General features: G+C 42.5%; 1 protein-coding gene across 3 annotated transcripts in view; it reads left to right on the top strand.

The window, feature by feature from the left end:
• LOC308094463 (activated CDC42 kinase 1-like) overlaps positions 1 to 17,509 on the top strand; it is a 146,036-nt gene that overhangs the window by 78,381 nt on the left and 50,146 nt on the right. For all 3 annotated transcript variants that reach the window (XM_080441128.1, XM_080441127.1, XM_080441126.1), the window contains 2 exons: positions 10,725 to 10,902; positions 15,085 to 15,155. In XM_080441128.1, the coding sequence (XP_080297254.1) occupies positions 10,740 to 10,902; positions 15,085 to 15,155 (234 nt within the window). In that variant the 5' untranslated portion in view covers positions 10,725 to 10,739. The remainder of the gene's footprint in view (positions 1 to 10,724; positions 10,903 to 15,084; positions 15,156 to 17,509) is intronic.

Here is a 17,509-nt window from a genome sequence, read left to right as displayed (position 1 = left end):
GATCTATGATATCAAATCAAAGAAAAAGGTCGCGCACACTGTCTGGAACTTGCAAAAAGTATGCTCTTTATCAAATCGACGTTTCGGTTGTTAGACCTTCGTCCTGATGACAACTGTAACTGTGGGTGTCCAGCTGTGGGTGTACAGTATACAGCTACAGTAACGCCTAAAGTCGTTAGCAGGGCTTAATAGGTTTAGCATTTGACATTGTTGGCAGTGTTGTCACCGCTGGTAGACACTAGACAGTGGATATGGATCGAACCCTACCCACCATTACCTTAGCGCTTGGTATACTCTTGGTTGCTTGTTTTAGCAGGAAATGCACTTAAGACTTCTGGTGATTAGTAGTTTCGTTCCCTACCTGTTGAATGTTGAATGCACTTATTGTAAGTCGCTTTGGATAAAAGCGTCTGCTAAATGACTGTAATGTAACGTAATGTAATGCCAGGCTAATGAACATCTTTCACTGTTTGGATGAGGATCTTAGAGGTGGGGGGTCAAGTGTGTGTCCTGCCCAGTGTGTTTGTGGCAGGAGAAGTAGGAGTTTGAACCTGGGTCTTTGACCCCCTTCACACACACAGGCCTCAGATGTGTCAACTCTTGGAAAGAGCTCTGAGGATGTTAGCTTACGTCTTTGGCACTTTCCAGAGAAGTCACACCCGTATGACGAGCCAGGGAGTATGTATTCATTCGGCAAGCATGGAGGGTGATGGGAGGAAAGAGACTAAATCTGTATATGGCACAGCATTCACATAGATATACCATGTAGCTTATTACTGTTGGTATTAAAAAAAAACAATCATGTGTGAAACAGACATGAAGACGCATGCATAAACAGACACACATAGAAACGAACATTGTACAGAGATCAAGCAAAAAGTAACACTGATATCAGTAATGTTGACAGTCAGGGACAACTGAAAGGCTTTAATATCACAGTCTATATACAAGCACGTTGATAGACATAGATAGGTAGTTGTGGTCATATACATACTTATAATTCCATCACTGTACAGTATATCGTGTCTGTCGGGTGGAAACCTCCTATGTCCTCATATTTTCCATTTCGAGCTTGCAGATCTGCTTCTTTTGATGCTTTTGTGTGACGCTGTAGTATGATCAAGTAGGGTGTTAACCCATTAAGACCTGAGGTTCCGATTCTACAAAATATTCAGATTTTTTTTTTTTTTATAAAAAAAAACAAAAAAACATTATATTCAAAGATTTGCAAATAGCAGATATAAAATAAAAAAAATAGCAGATATACAAGCTCATAGCGCGGCACTCGGTGCCGCGCTATGAGCTTGTATATCTGCTATTTTTGAATAGCCAAAGAAATGTAAAGTGACACAGATGCGTTCCAGGTCTTAATGGGTTCATTTACGAAAAAAACACTCTCAAAAAGTATACAATTGTTTTTTGTTTGTTCTAGGTTTTTGTTTGTTGTTGGACTTCCGTTACTACATGGTGTTAACTCTGATTTATAGCACTGCTAAATACTATTGAACTAGGCAAGCGTACTTCATGCAGACCCTGCATACTGTCATTTAGATGTATGGCCCTTTAAGTTGCATTATGCTGTATGTCAGGCTATTGTGCAAGCGTTGGAGTGTGGTGTGGGAGTAAGTGTGTGGATGATACACTGCATGGTTGGCTGATGAGCTATAGGACATACTGTACCATATTAGTTCTGCCTATCCTTTTGTGTCATGCTGAATAATGTTGTTGCACCGTCAAACGACCTGGCATAATTAGTCATTAGTTTATAATATAGCTGACTGACTTTCTCTTCTCTTCTCTTCTCTTCTCTTCTCTTCTCTTCTCTTCTCTTCTCTTCTCTTCTCTTCTCTTCCCCTCTCTTCTCTTCTCTTCTCTTCTCCTCTGGTGGCGGGATTGGAAAATTAGATGAGTCGTTTTGTTGAAAATGTATCCATTACATCATTGGAAAGCATCTATTATGTATAATGTATCTATTACAGTTACATCTATTACATTTCGATGTAAATGTGTTTTATCTCGCCAATGGCAACTATCTATCAATTATTACGAAGGACTTTCCTGTCTGTGCAATTACATTTATGCCAGAACAAAATAATCACGGGTTAGTTAAACTATTTTGATGTTCGGTCACAAAAACAAATGGCGAAATCACAACAAATGAGGATATTCCAGAGACCTGTCTTTGTTTTGCATGTTATTAAAGCTAGGCAAACTTCTGTCCATTTGATGGTTATTTGATTTGAATCAAGTGGCCCGGTAAAATATTAAATGTGTACGTCCAAAACCCTTAATTTTCCAGGCAATGGCTGAAAGAACCTGTGTTCCAATCTATCAGTGTGGTTAGTATTTTAGTCACAGACTCGAGTTAATGCTTTTCATTTGTTAATTATATAAAAAGCCACAGAGAGACATTTGTTTTAATTACTTTTTTTCATTGGATGCAATTGTGTGAACAATAGCCAAGTCAGATAACGTATCCATTGGCCAATCATACGCTTCACTGCAGCTCAACGATCAGTGTGAGGGCTGGTCAGGAGATGTCTATGAACCCTTTAAGTTTAAAGGCTTGAAGACCATTGTCTGTGATGGAACCAACTACATGCTCTGGTAGGCTGTTCCACACCCTGACAGCAGTATACTTAATCACTTTCAAGAAAAACTATTCAAACTCAGTGAGTTTGTGTCGATCGACTATTTTTTACTACTTTTACGTGACACTGTCATACCACCAAGTATAAAATAGCCTGACAGCATCGTTATGCTGTGTTTTCATATTGTCTCTGTCGGGTGGAATTCGCCCTCATAATGTCCAAAACTGTTACTTTTCAGGATTCAAATTCAAAAATGGCAAAAGTAGCAGATCTATAAGCTCAACACACGTCGCTTCGTGCCGCGTTTCGAGCTAATGCGGATCTGCTGCTTTTGCTGCTTTCATGTGACGCTGTAGTATGATCATTTACCCCCAAAAAACTATACAAACAGTTAGAATATGGAGATAAGATTCTGCCGAGGTTCAGCGAGCGACGATATTGTGTTCCTCAAGGCAACGCTAGGCGTGATGCAACAGAACTTAGAATACTCTGTGGAATTTAAATGGCTGCAGCTGTGACTAATGCTAATTCCAGGGATGCTAATAGCTAGGATACAGTATAGCCTACGAGACTGTTGGTGTTCCTGCTATTTCTGCTGAACCCATCAAGACCTGAGGCCGATTCTACAAATGCCTTCTAAATCAGTAGTTCTCAAACGTTTTTGGTGCCAAGGACCCCCAAATTGATATATATATATATATATATATATATATATATATATATATATATATATACATATAGCTAGCTAAAATGACACAGATGCTTTTACAGTTTTAACTGGTTAAACTAAAACAAAACATTATACTGGTTGCAACACAATGCAGCGTTCTGTATTGTTTTACAGTTTACCACACAGTAATCAGCTTGTTGTTTTCTGTATTGTTGTACAGTTGACCACACAGTAATCAGCTTGTTGTTTTCTGTATTGTTGTACAGTTGACCACTAAGTAATCAGCTTGTTGTTTTTCGGGGGTAAAAAGCCTTTATGTCCCTGCTCGCCCCAGAGGTGGATTTGGAGCCAAAGCGTTGCACTGGGAACATATTGCGACACGAGAGGCAGTGATGTGACCCACTTTAAAGGGAACATTTGTAACTCAAATCTTGGCTTCTGGGGGTACTTGGAACAACATATTTTGAGATGGGGGTCGGCGGCCAATTACATATAATGTTGGGGGTCCTTGACATGAAGAAGTTTTGAGCAACAATGATACAGCAACACGTTTTTCGGAAAACTGTTAGGATTTAGAAGACATTTATAGAATCCCCAGAAGCAAAGATTTTAGTTACAAATGTTTGCTTTAAAAATATATATATTCACGATTTAAAAAAAAATAGCAAATCTACAAGCTCGTAGCTTGTAGATCTGCTATTTTTTAATAGCCAAAGAAATCTAAAAATGACTCTTTCCCGGATTGAATGGGTTAATGTTTGTTGCGTGATGAATCCGTGGTGGAATATAGACATCTGCCACAGCCATCCTGTGTATATGGAGTCCTCTTATCAGAGGACTGGAGTGGAACGTTGGCCAGTGTGAGGCAGGGTGTCTGATCACTAGATATATCCTCACTGTCGGGGCAGAATTCCTCTTATCTCCATATTCTAACTTGTTGCGTTTTTTCCCCCTAAATTAACGCCCTACTTGATCATACTACAGCGTCACACAAAAAGCATCAAAAGCAGCAGATCCACAAGCTCGTGTTGAGCTTGTAGATCTGCTACTTTAGCTGTTTTTGAATTTTTTTATCCTGAAAAGTAACAGTTTTTTGGACATATGAGGTTTCCACCCAGACAGAGACGATATGTACAGTATATGAGCTAGAAGGTTGTGTGTGTGTGTGTGTGTGTGTGTGTGTGTGTGTGTGTGTGTGTGTGTGTGTGTGTGTGTGTGTGTGTGTGTGTGTGTGTGTGTGTGTGTGTGTGTGTGTGTGTGTGTGTGTGTGTGTGTGTGTGTGTGTGTGTGTGTGTGTGTGTGTGTGTGTGTGTGTGTGTGTGTGTGTGTGATTGGGTGTTTTAGCATGAAGTGAATCGGGGCAAAAGCAAAGATGCTCCCCCCTTTACATATTCATACTTTTGTGCCGAAAATAGACGATCGACAAGAGATCTGCTATTCTGGCCACGCGACACAGTCATACCAAGAAGTATAATATCAGATCTACAAGCTCACAGCACGTTGCGCTGTGAGCTTGTAGAACAGCTATTTTAATAAAGAGGTTAACTTTTTTTGATAATAATAAGGGTAATAATAATAATAATAATAATAAATCTACAAAGTAACTAGTAACTAAAGTTTTCAAATAATTGTAGTGGAGTAAAAAGTACAATATTGCCTCTGAGATTTAGTGGAGTAAAAGTATTGAAAATTGGAAATACTCAAAAAGTAAAAAATACCTCAAAAGTTGTACTGAAGTACAGTACTTGAGTAAATGTACTTAGTTACCACCACTCCGTCTCTTGTCAGGTCAGCTCAGAGGCATTAAGCAGAAGGAAGTGGCCCCTAACCAAACCCATTAACAAGTTGAACCCACAGAGAGAGGGCTGTGTCCCCCAAGACCTTTACTCATCACCTCTGACCCCTCCTCACACACTACAGGAAATTCCTCACTCACACAGGGCCCAATTACTACTGAACAGAGTCACCCTTTACACCCCCCCCCCCCCCCCCCACACACACACACACACACACACACACACACACACACACACACACACACACACACAAGCTTTCCTGTCTGTCAATCTCTAGGTGGGTTTCATGTGGTTGCTGTGGGGCAGAAACCATGTATCTTCATTTCAACGTACCATATCGTTGTTGTCAGGCAGTTTTGTTTAACCCATTAAGACCTGAGGCGATTCTTAAAAATGTTTTCTAAATCCTAACAGTTTTTTGAAAACCTGCGTTCCAGGTCTTGGGTTAATGACTACAGAGATACCGTGTACCGATTTGCGTGATGTTTGGACAAAATCTGTAGGAGTAGGCTACTGTCAAAAATAAATGTTTTGCAAAAAGCGGCCTGCAGGTGGCGCTATAACAGGCCCATGTGAAAAATTTGGGGCAGAGGTTCTGAATTGGTATCCAGGGAGTGTGTGTGTGCACAGTTTCGCTGCGATCATGGCAACGGTGCCGGAGATTAGCTGTCCACGGACGGACGGACGGACGGACGGACGGGGTGTAAAACATAGTCTCGGCCATGCCTTTCGGCCTGGTGGAGATAATAAATACAAAACACTAGGCCTATAGACCCCGTAACAGAACGACGTCACATTGATAAGAACCAGTATGCGTGCAACCATTATGCGCGCAATGAAACCCATTCTATCAGGTCTCGCTAGGACATAGCCTGGTAAACCCCCTCCCTCCGGAAATCTCATTTGCATTTGATTTCAGGGAGGTCTGGGATTGCGCAGGGAGTAAGCATGCCCGAACACTGCGTGTCCGAACCAATCAGCGGCTGCTAGGGGCGGGATCATCCAATCAGCTGCCTAGTAGCTTGAAAAAAAGAAAAACTGTCTGTCATCGATTCTGCGACCGAAGTCTCAGATGGGAAGTAGGCTGTGAAACAAATGTGTGTCGCAAGCTTCTTCCATTTGACGGTGTCAGGTTAGCTAGGACACGCCTCACTAGCCAACACACAATAGGGGGGTTGGGGTGTGCTGAAACCAGCGCACCCCAAAACAACAGGTTGGGAATTGATTGCGTGAAACAATCACCTGTGCGTCCAGTCTCAATGTTAGTAAACAAATAATTGGTCTATATGTACAAAGGAGAAAAAGGAAACAACGGCGGCAGTGAGTGACACAGTCTCCTTTCGATGGGAATTTACATTTACCTCTCTTTGTGGTCTCCTGATAAGATGTTTTTTTTCCGGGGCAATTTTAAGACCAGGAACGCATCTGTTTGTGCAAATCTTTGAATATATATATATATATATTAAAGCGAACATTTTTAACTCAAATCTTTGCTTATGGGGGTCCCTGGAACAAAATATTTTGAGATGGGGGTCCCATTCATATAATTTTGGGGGTCCTTGACATGAAAACAAGTTTGAGAACCACTGATATATCACAGCAACATAAGTTTAAAAAATAACTGTTAGGAGTTAGACGACATTTGTAGAATCCCCAGAAGCAAAGATTTGAGTAAATTTTTTTTTTAAATATATATTTATATTCAAAGACACACATTTTCCAAGATTTTTAAAACAAAAAGCAGAGCTCCAAGCTCATAGCGCGGCACTCGGTGCCGTGCTATGAGCTTGTAGATCTGCTATTTTTTGAATAGCCAAAGAAATATCTTAAAATGATGCAGATGCGTTCCGGGTCTAAACGGGTTAATGGGTGGATGTCAGTGTCAGGGCATATTCCACATGTTTGGTGGCAGTAGTAGTAGAATGAGAACTTTTCCCACGTTTCCATGGGCGACAGAGACGTTCTATTGGATCAGACACATCACCGTATCATGTTTGTTTTTTAAACGCTTCAGCAGGTTGTAAAGGTCAGACTGTTGTTCTGATAGCGGTTCAAAAGGAGGAGCGGTGATATAACGGTATACTTCTTCTCATCCTGTTTCTCTTTAAGTCCATGTCCATGTCATGGGGTTAGACGTCTATGATGTGAACCGCTGTGGGGGTGGGGTTAGTAATCAAAAGCAGCTGATGTCTAACAAGACAACAAGGCCCTTGAGAGACACATAGAGAGACAGAGAGAGACAGAAAGAGACAGAGAGAGACAGAGAGAGACAGAGAGAGACACATAGAGAGACATAGAGAGACACATAGAGAGACATAGAGAGACACATAGAGAGACACAGAGAGACAGAAAGAGACATAGAGAGAGACAGAGAGAGACAGAGAGAGACAGAGAGAGACACATAGAGAGACATAGAGAGACACATAGAGAGACACAGAGAGAGACAGAGAGAGACAGAGAGAGACAGAGAGAGAGACAGAGAGAGACAGAGAGAGACATAAAGAGACAGAGAGAGACACATAGAGAGACAGAGAGAGACACATAGAGAGACATAGAGAGACACAGAGAGAGACAGAGAGAGACAGAGAGAGACAGAGAGAGACGGACATAAAGAGACAGAGAGAGACACATAGAGAGACAGAGAGAGATAGAGACACAGAGAGAGATGGAGAGACATAAAGAAACAGAGAGAGACACATAGAGAGACATAGAGAGACAGAGAGAGACACAGAGAGAGATAGAGAGACATAAAGAGACAGAGAGAGACACAGAGAGAGATAGAGAGACATAAAGAGACAGAGAGAGACGGAGAGAGAGAGGGGATTAATGCCCTGTTTGATCATACTACAGCGTCACCCAAAAGCATCAAAAGACAAGCTCTTGTAGATCTGCTACTTTTTGACGTTTTTGAATTTTGAATCCTGAAAAGTAACAGTTTTGGACACCCCGACAGAGACCATATGACAGTTTGCCAAAAACAAGTCATTGTCAAGTGAAACTGCATCACATCAGTTTTTTATGCTTGAAAGACAGTAATTTGCAACCAGAGACGCCAACACAGTATAAATTAGGCTTTACCTAAACGTGTTGGCAGAAGACTCCCTCACAGTGGCTCAGGAGGTACGGTAGGAGTGGCTGCTTCATTCCCCGGGTTTGATTCCCGTCTCCCCCTGTGCGTGGTCCCAATATCCCAAAGTGTTTTAAAGCTGTAGTCCGCAACTTTTTGTGTGTGTGAATAAAACACTTTTATTTTGTGGAATGGGTTATGGTGTAGAGCATGTTAATACAAAACATCTGCAGTGGTTGTTGGAGGTGGTCTCCCTTCTCTTTTACTGAGACAATGTAGACCCTGTGTTCAGGTATAGGAACAGTATTGGTTGATAAATGGCATTGCCTGAAGCTCAAAGTGAAATATCCCCCTTGCCCTGAGTGGGCGTTCGTTCCCGCATAGTTCACTGGTAGAAATGTCATCTCTCCCGTCCGTGTGGGAGAAACCTGGGCTTGAATGCCCGGGAAAGGACGTAAATCTTCTGGATTACAGTTAATGGAACTAATGTGTTGCGTTTTTTTGAGCTTGAAGATCTGCTTTTGTCACGATTTTTTTTGTTTAAAATAGGGCTTAAGTGGCTAATCCGTTTGTTTATATATGAAAAATATAACAAATATTAAAACATGTATTTAAAAAAATTACTCGATAATTCGATAAATCGCAAAAGAATGATCGCTAAGAAAATAATCGATAGTTGGTTCTCAAAGTGGGGTCAAATACATATAAATTTGGGGGTCCTTGACACGAAAAAGTTTGAGAACCACTGGTCCTATAGTGTCTTGAGGAACAGGATGAACAGACAGAGGGTTGCTGGTTTCAGCAGGTTTCTCAGCAGACCAGAACAGAACAGGGCAGGTATAAGGAGACAGTGACGGATGGCGTGTTAAACAGGCGTTGGGGTGTTTGGACGTGGGATGACGGATGTTCTCTGGCCCCGTGTCTTATTGAGGTATCTAGTGTACACTGCGCTGGGATGGATGAGCGCACCACCCCCCCCCCCTGTGTATTTTATACCTCTGGCTTATGGACGCCAGATGTGCACGATTCGCCTCACGTGGCTCCTTCTGGGACCATCCGTGCCTGTGTGGACTGTCTATAGTCTATACACTGTGTGTGTGTGTGTGTGTGTGTGTCTCTGTGTTTGCGTCTACAGTATGTGTGTGCAACTGCCTCTGTGTCAAAAAAAACGCAGCGGTGGAAAAAGTACTCTTGATGTGGACTTTTTCAAGTAAAGTAAAAAGTGTGTGTGTGTGTGTGTGTGTGTGCGCATGCGGTCATGATGTGTTTTGTGTCCATCAGGGTGTTGCGTTTTTTGGGGCAATATAATGTTTTTAAAATGTAGTTGCTTATTTGGCCTTGCTTCCCAATGTAGTGGTTCTCAAACATTTTCATGTCAAGGACCCCCAAATTAATAGGTATTTTGTCCACCGACCCCCCTCCCCCCATCTAAAGGACCCCCATACCAGATTTCAAAAAAAGATTTTCTTTCAAATAGCCAATGTTTCAAAGTGCTCATGTGTAGCCTAGTCGCTTCATGTGGGCTTGTTTTCATAGACCTCGTTGCTTATTTTTCTCGCAATATCTGGCAACAGTCGTATATAATAACTACTACTGACATCAACTTTTTGTCCGGGGTACGTGATGGAAGGCCACAGAGGGACACCGCTGGCCTCAGTTATTATTCAACAGTGTTTTTCTTTGCACGCAGCAGCAGTGTGTGAGTCAGATGAGGTCAGAAGAAAGTATTTTTAAATCACTTAGCACCTTTTATATGGAGCCATTAAAGTGTGCATTTTGGCGTGAGGCTCCATGGGCAATTTTCTATTTTCCACTTTGTCGTGCACAACAAATTAAATCAGTGTTCATTTAAATCCGAGAGTGTAAAAATGGTCCCAAAATATACCCACGTATTTGTCCATTTTTACACTGTTTACACACCAGTGTAAACATTCTAAAAATGTCTCGCAGATTTGGGTCCAGGATAAGACCAATAAAAATAAGTGTACATCTTTAACCACTTAAACCCCCAGTAGCCTATTTGGAACATTAGCCAAAAATAGCAGATCTACAAGCTCACAACATGTCGCGTTGCAACCGCGTTGTGAGCTTGTAGATCTGCTATTTCTGGCAAAGAGATTTGGTGTGTAGACAGAAAAAAAGCTGTCCAAGTACAGAGACAACTCACCAGTTTATTCAGTATACAGGGTTTAACCACTTAAACCCTATAGCTATTTTCAGTGGAAGCTTTCCCCACAATACAGATGCTGGGGTTTAAAGGAGTAGTTCGCCCCAAAAATTACTTATTTTCTATCAATTACACACCCTATGAAACTTCATGAATTCAATACTTCATGGGGTGTGTAATTGATGGAAAATAAGTGTTTTTTTTGGGTGAACTACTCCTTTTAAGTGGTTAAGTACATTACTTGAGTACTGTAAATATAGTTCTCGGTTACTTTCCACCACTGAGTGTGAGGAAGGCTCTTCCTCCCTTATTCTGGGTGTGTTTTCTGGGAGTTTTCTGGGAAACTGGGCCGTATAGCATGCAGTCAGTGTGAGGAAAGGCACAGAATGGCTCTTCCTGACATAGTGTCTGTTTTCCGGGCGTGTTTTTGCAGAAACTGGGCGGTAGCATGCAGTGTGAGGAAGGCACAGAATGGCTGCTGGAGCTGCTGATGGAGGTGCAGTTACAGCAGTACTTCCTGCGGATCCGGGACGACCTCAACGTCACGCGGCTCTCGCACTTTGACTACGTCAAGAACGAAGACCTGGAGAAGATCGGCATGGGCCGGCCAGGTGAGTGTGAGATTGTGTGTGTGTGTGTGTGTGTGTGTGTGTGTGTGTGTGGGGGGATGTGCGTACTAAAGGCACGCGCACATTTTCATAATCTTTTTCTTTTGATCTGCAAGCTCACACATGTTGTCCCGTTTCGAGCTTGTGTATCTGCTACTTTTACGAATTTACGAAATAAACAAAACGCAAAAAGAGCAGGCACACTATGTTTTAACCCTTTAAGACCTGAAGCCGATTCTACATGTCTCCTAAATCTCGTAAAACGTATGTTTCTATATCAGTGGTGCTCAATCTTTTTCATGTCAAGGACCCCCAAACGTATATGTATTTGGCCGCGGACCCCCATCAAAATATTTTGTTCCAGGGACCCCCCAGAAGCAAAGATTTGAGTTAAAAAAATTCGCTTTAAAAATATATATATTCAAAGATTTGCACAAATTTTCACGATTTTTCATAAATAGCAGATCTACAAGCTCATAGCGCGGCACTCGGTGCCGTGCTATGAGCTTGTAGATCTGCTATTTTTGAATAGCCCAAAGTGTAAAATAATGCTTTTTTAGCTCAAATCTAAAAATGACACAGTTCCAGGTCTTAATGGGTTAAATGCGGAAGTATTGCAATCCCAGATTTGACCACCAGGCCGGACGGCCCGCTTCACTGTTCTACCGTGGCTCTGCATGGGGGCTTGGTTTACACCACCAGACAACAAGTCAAACCCTTCTTCTTCCGCTCAGCATTGTTGCACCAACACCACCACCACCACCACTACCCCCATGTCCTCCTCCATGCCCGTTTCCTTTACATCCTGGCTGTGTGCCCGGGCCTACAGCCTGGCACCCATCCACACACTCACTCACTCACTCTGAGTGATTCATCAGCTCAACCAGTCACCATTCATACACGTCTATCTAAAAACCCTTCTGTTGTTCTGCATATGTTCTGCACTGCTCACCCAGCGGTGTAAAGTACATGTACTTGAGTACTGTGCTTGAGGTATTTTTTTTTTACTTTACTGCAGTATTTCCAATTTTCAGTACTTTTACTTCGACTCCACTGCATCTCAGAGGACGTTTCTGCCGGACAGCGACTATATGAAGTGACCGCGGACCTCCATAGACCAGTGGTTTTCAACCTTTTCCGCGTCAAGGACCCCCACATTGACACACATTAGCCCACGGACCCCCATTTGAAAAGATATGCCAGGGACTCAACCATTTTGATTTCTTGGGGGTCTTAATCTACACTGTATCATCATCGTTAGTGTTCATTTCTCAGAGTTACAGACACATAAGGGTCAATTTGGTTCCTAACTATTAATTTGGCTGGCGACCCCCTGGAACCCCCTCAAGGACCACTGGTGGTCCCCGGACCACTGGTTGAAAACCACTACCATAAGACCAACCATGGACCAACCACAGCCTTCCCTTATAGCCCTGCCAGTCAGAGGCTTACCTAACTCTCTCTGGTTAAACCCCAGACATGCTGACTTGTGATTCATACCTGTTCACTGTTTCTGGAAGTGATGACATAAGACCGTTGGTCTGACCACGTGAGACTATACTCACGTACCAAAACCCAGAGTGCTGTCAGAGCCAACGCATGGTGAACGCCTAGCCCTGAAACATGACTGTCATAATCAGTGGTGGAAAAAGTACTCAAAATGTTTTACTTAAGTAAAAGTATCAATACTGCAATGTAGAAGTAGGCTACTCTGTTACAAGTAAAAGTCCCGAATTCAAAATTGACTTGAGTAAAAGTACAAAAGTATTGGTATCAAAATGTACTTAAAGTACCAAAAGTAAAAGTACTAAAATGTTTGAAAATAGCAGATCTACAAGCTCACGACGCGTCGCGATGCGACGCGTTGTGAGCTTGTAGATCGGCTATTTTTCAAATAGCCTAGGTATAAAATAGGGCTAAAGTGGTTATTGTATGTTTTATATTGTAATAATTTATATCTGCAAAGTAACTAGTAACTAAAGTTTTCAAATAATTGTAGTGGAGTAAAAGTACAACATTTGCCTCTGAGATGTAGTGGAATTGGAAATACTTCAGTAAAGTAAAAGTACCTCAAAATTCTACTTAAGAAATTGTACGTCATGGATGCACTTCAACTGTGTGTGGTGGATTTTTCCAATTTCATCCCATACATCTACGTAAACGTTCAGATTTCAGATATGAAGTGCTTTACCCCATGGCCATGGATGTTACAATTTTGCACGGGCCAGCAGAAGTACCCGTATCTTCCAAAATTGAAACATCCGTGGTCATGGGGTAAGCGCTTCATATTTGAAATCTGAACGTTTATGTAGATGTACGGGTTGTAAATGGAGAAATCCACCACACACGGTTGAAGTGCATCCATGACAATCGTGACGCAGGCAGACGACAGTCATGTGAACCATGGCTAGGTGCCGTCCACACACCAAGCACTACATAACTATATCCTTCATCACTGTCATCTTTATAATGGTGGTGTGGACTCTGCCGTCAACTTGAGTTACACTTTTTAATACAATATCTTTAGTTATAGTTATAGTGCTTGGTGCGGATGGCCTACACAGTATATGAACCTAACCTTAACCACACCAAACCCGTGCCTAAAGCCTAATCGTACCTATTAGCACCGTGGACAGACACTCGGGACACACTAGTGAGGAAAACAAGGTCAGCCTTTTACCTTCACAACCTTTTGAAGGGCGGCCAGCTAGTGAAAGCCATTTCTGTCTCTCCCACGCTGTCTCAGGGGCTGTGTCCACAAAAAGTTTTTTTTTTTTGTTGTTGTTGCTGGTAAATAAATGCAGGCACGTGCACACATAGTCACCAAAGGGGCTTGAGCCCCTGCCCTTTTTACCCGTCTGTAAAAAGTGCCCTCTCCAGACCATGAATGCAGCATTTACTATGGTGTAAGAAAGGCAAAATTCCCCCTCTCTCTATTCCGTACCCGAAGGCAGCATTCAAGAGAATTGCCTTTTTCCAAACTCTCCTGAACTTGAATGTAAGCATTTCACGATGACCCACCATGAGAGAAGAAGAGATCCGGGGCTGTGCAAAAATATTGCATCTGATCTGATTTAGGTCCAAAATGCTTTGCATGTTTTAGAATCTTCAAATCATGTGCTAGTTCGGGCCTTCTGTAATAAGTAACATATTACTCTCCTAAGTAATATTGCCCAACACTGTTTATTATACGCCTGGAAGCGCATACTTCTTTGTGATGTACAGTAATTGCAGAGTCCTTCCCTTGGCTCACGCTTATAGGACCAGAGCAAATCCTCCGTAACTAACACTGTACCGCTAATGCCTTTTCAGGGACACAACTGCTAATTAGGCACAATAGCAAATGTCACTAGGAGCTGCCTAGTCCTTTGTCTGCCTGTCTTGAGGGTGTGTGTGTGTGCGTGTGCGTGCGTGCGCGCGCAGCATTGGTTCTAAATCCTGTTAGCAGGGCCCTCAGGGTGCTGTGGAGCGTCCTGCTTTAGACCAATTACACCCACTTTCTGTCCTGCGCTAAAGCCTGGTTTATAATTAAGTCATGCACTGGTGTGTGTGTGTGTCCCGCGTTGAAAATAGCCTTATGTACGAGAGAGCTCACACAATGCCTCGGCTCTCGCGCCGCCGGGCCACGCAACTAAGTATAAATCAGGCTTTACTCGTGCAAATACATCTCCGATAACTCACACATTATTATTATAGGCCCCACACTTGTTGCTTCACATTTGCTTTATTCTGACTTGTTATTACTTATCGTCTCCGTCGGGTGGAAACCTCATATGTCCAAAACTGTTACTTTTCAGGATTCAAATTCAAATCAAAAGCAGCAAAAAGTAGCAGATCTACAAGCTCGAAACGCGTCGCTTCGCGCCGCGTTTCGAGCTTGTAGATCCGCTACTTTTTGCTGCTTTTGTGTGACGCTGTAGAATGATCAACTAGGGCGTTAATTCACAAAAAAAAAACACAAAAGGTTAGAATACGGAGATAAGAGGTTTCTGCCCAACAGCAACGACTTATTACTTACTTTGTAACTATTGCACTAATGCTAGTCAACGCGTGCCTGTCTAAGACAAGTCCCTAAGTACTAGCGTATATAGCCCTATCACTGTGTCCTGAGAAAAGCCATTTTGGTCGCTTGTATTCGCGATCTTGTTATTTCGGGCATTACCCACATTTCATTTCTTGTTAAAGGACAGAGGCGTCTGTTGGAGGCCGTCAAGAGGAGGAAAACCATGTGCAAACGCAAGTCCTGGATGAGTAAGGTAGGTAGAGTACACACACACGCACACACACACACACACACACACACACACACACACACACACACACACACACACACACACACACACACACACACACACACACACTTAATAATTCACAGATCCTGAATGACTTATGATGACAAATCTGCTAAGCCATATGTTTGTTAGTCCACAGAAAGTCCTGTTCATTTATCTCAGAGTGAGGGTGTAGAAATGGACCCAAATGAACCAAGTGGGTCCATGTGATCCATTTGTAAAATGGATCCGTAAAGGTTAAAAGAACACTGCTGAGTACTTTTTAGAACAGTGTCATTGCTCTGTCATGACATTTGATTCCTTATCATCTATTAAACCACTTATAACCCTGGATGCTTTGTTGTCCGGGGTCCCCGTTCCTTACCCTGGGGGCTGGAGGACCCTTCACGTGAAGATGAACACGTATGCAGGCACACAATCACAAGTCTACAGTTTCACTGTACTGTAGTGCACTGCTAAGATAGTGCATGGATTTCACGGCAACGGGATAACGGGTACTCACACACACACGTGCTCCCTCTGTCTTAACCATTTGAACCCCAGAATCCATTATTCTGAGGGGAACATTAGCCAGTATAGTAATAGTATAATAGTTTTGGTGCAGAGATTTGGTTTAGTAGATGAAAAAATAAATAAAATAAGTACTGAACTAACTTGGGTCCAGTTGACAAAATCGAGTGGGTTTAATTGGTTAATCGTACACATACGCACGCACATGCACATGCAGTTGAGTGAGTGAGTGAGTGAGTGAGTGAGTGAGTGTGTGTGTGTGTGTGTGTGTGTGTGTGTGTGTGTGTGTGTGTGTACGTTGGCTGATCCTGGTGGAAGTACTGTAGCAGAGCCCAGAGGACCTCAGTGGGTTTCTATAATTACACCTGTCTGTTTCCGCTTCTGGCACCGTCCTGAGCCCACCATCTGTGTGTGTGTGTGTGTGTGTGTGTGTGTGTGTGTGCATGTGTCCGTGCATACTGCTCTGCCATCCTTCAGATTTTTTGAATGGCTGGCCCCCAATTTGAAACCCACTCATCACTGGTACACACACACACACACGCACGCACGCACACACACACACACACACACACACACACACACACACACACACACAGTTGTTGAAGTTGTTGACCACGGAGATGTGGTGTTTTTAAAAAAAGGCCTTCAGCATTATGTCATGTCTGGTCCAGTGTGAATGTGAAACCCACACGCGGCTACTGTTTATATCCGTCTAGAACATTGGTTCTCAAAGTGGGGTCCGGCAAGATTAGTTAATATGGTGTCATTTTAACCACTTTAACCATATTTTACACTTTGGCTATTCAAAAATAGCAGATGTACAAGCTCATAGCGTGCTATGAGCTTGTAGATCTGCTATTTTTGAAAATCTTGAAAACGTAATATATATATTTTTTAAAGCATACGTTTGTAACTCAAATCTTTGCTTCGGGGGGGGGGGGGGGGGGGGGGGGGGGGGGGGGGGGGGGGGGGGGGGGGGGGGGGGGGGGGGGGGGGGGGGGGGGGCTTGAGAAGGGGGTCCACGGCCAAATACTTTCATTTCATTTTGGGGGTCCTTTACAGTTTGAGAACCACTGGTTTCTCTAGAATGCATTAGCTGCTGGAGATGTGACTCTTCTCCTCCACTGCCCATCCTACATACCCACGCTGAATGCTAAATGCTAATCTTAGCCTCCAGAGTCCAATAAAACCCTCTTACTCTTATGATAACGCTATGTCATCCCTCTCTCTTTGGGAGACGTTGCACGAAGGTACCATATCGATGCTGTCGCCGGGCAGAAACCTTGTACAGTATCTCCATATTTTAACAGTTTTGGAAAGTAATGACAGTTTTGGTTTCCACCCGACAGAGACGATATGAGGTAGCATCTGGGTTTCCTATTCCTAAGTATTCAAAAATCAAAAGTACATGCTTTAAAAAAATGCTTAAGTATTCAGTACAGTATTCAAGTGCATTTTCTTTTTTAATATCAATGTAATGCTGTATTACGATCTAGACATTTCCCCCCAAAATGTAAAGATTTTATAGAAATATGCAACAGGGTTGTGAGCTTGTAGATCAGCTATTTTCACTATATTTGTAATAGGGCTTAAGTGCTTTAATGTACTCCAAGTCAAAAAGTACAATATTTGTCATTGTTATGTAGTGGAGTGAAAGTTATAATTATCCAATAATAAATGCTCAAGATACAGATACTCAAAACAACCTCTACCTCATGTACTCAAGTAAAAACTGAAGTGCTGAGCTTTTTTTTAAATCGTGATTTTCCCCCCCCCCAAATCTTTGTATATATATACATTTTTAAGCG

Source organism: Gymnoscopelus braueri (assembly GCF_963280865.1).
Source record: "Gymnoscopelus braueri genome assembly, chromosome: 10".
NCBI lineage: Eukaryota > Metazoa > Chordata > Actinopteri > Myctophiformes > Myctophidae > Gymnoscopelus > Gymnoscopelus braueri.
This window is presented reverse-complemented; position numbering and strand designations above follow the sequence as displayed.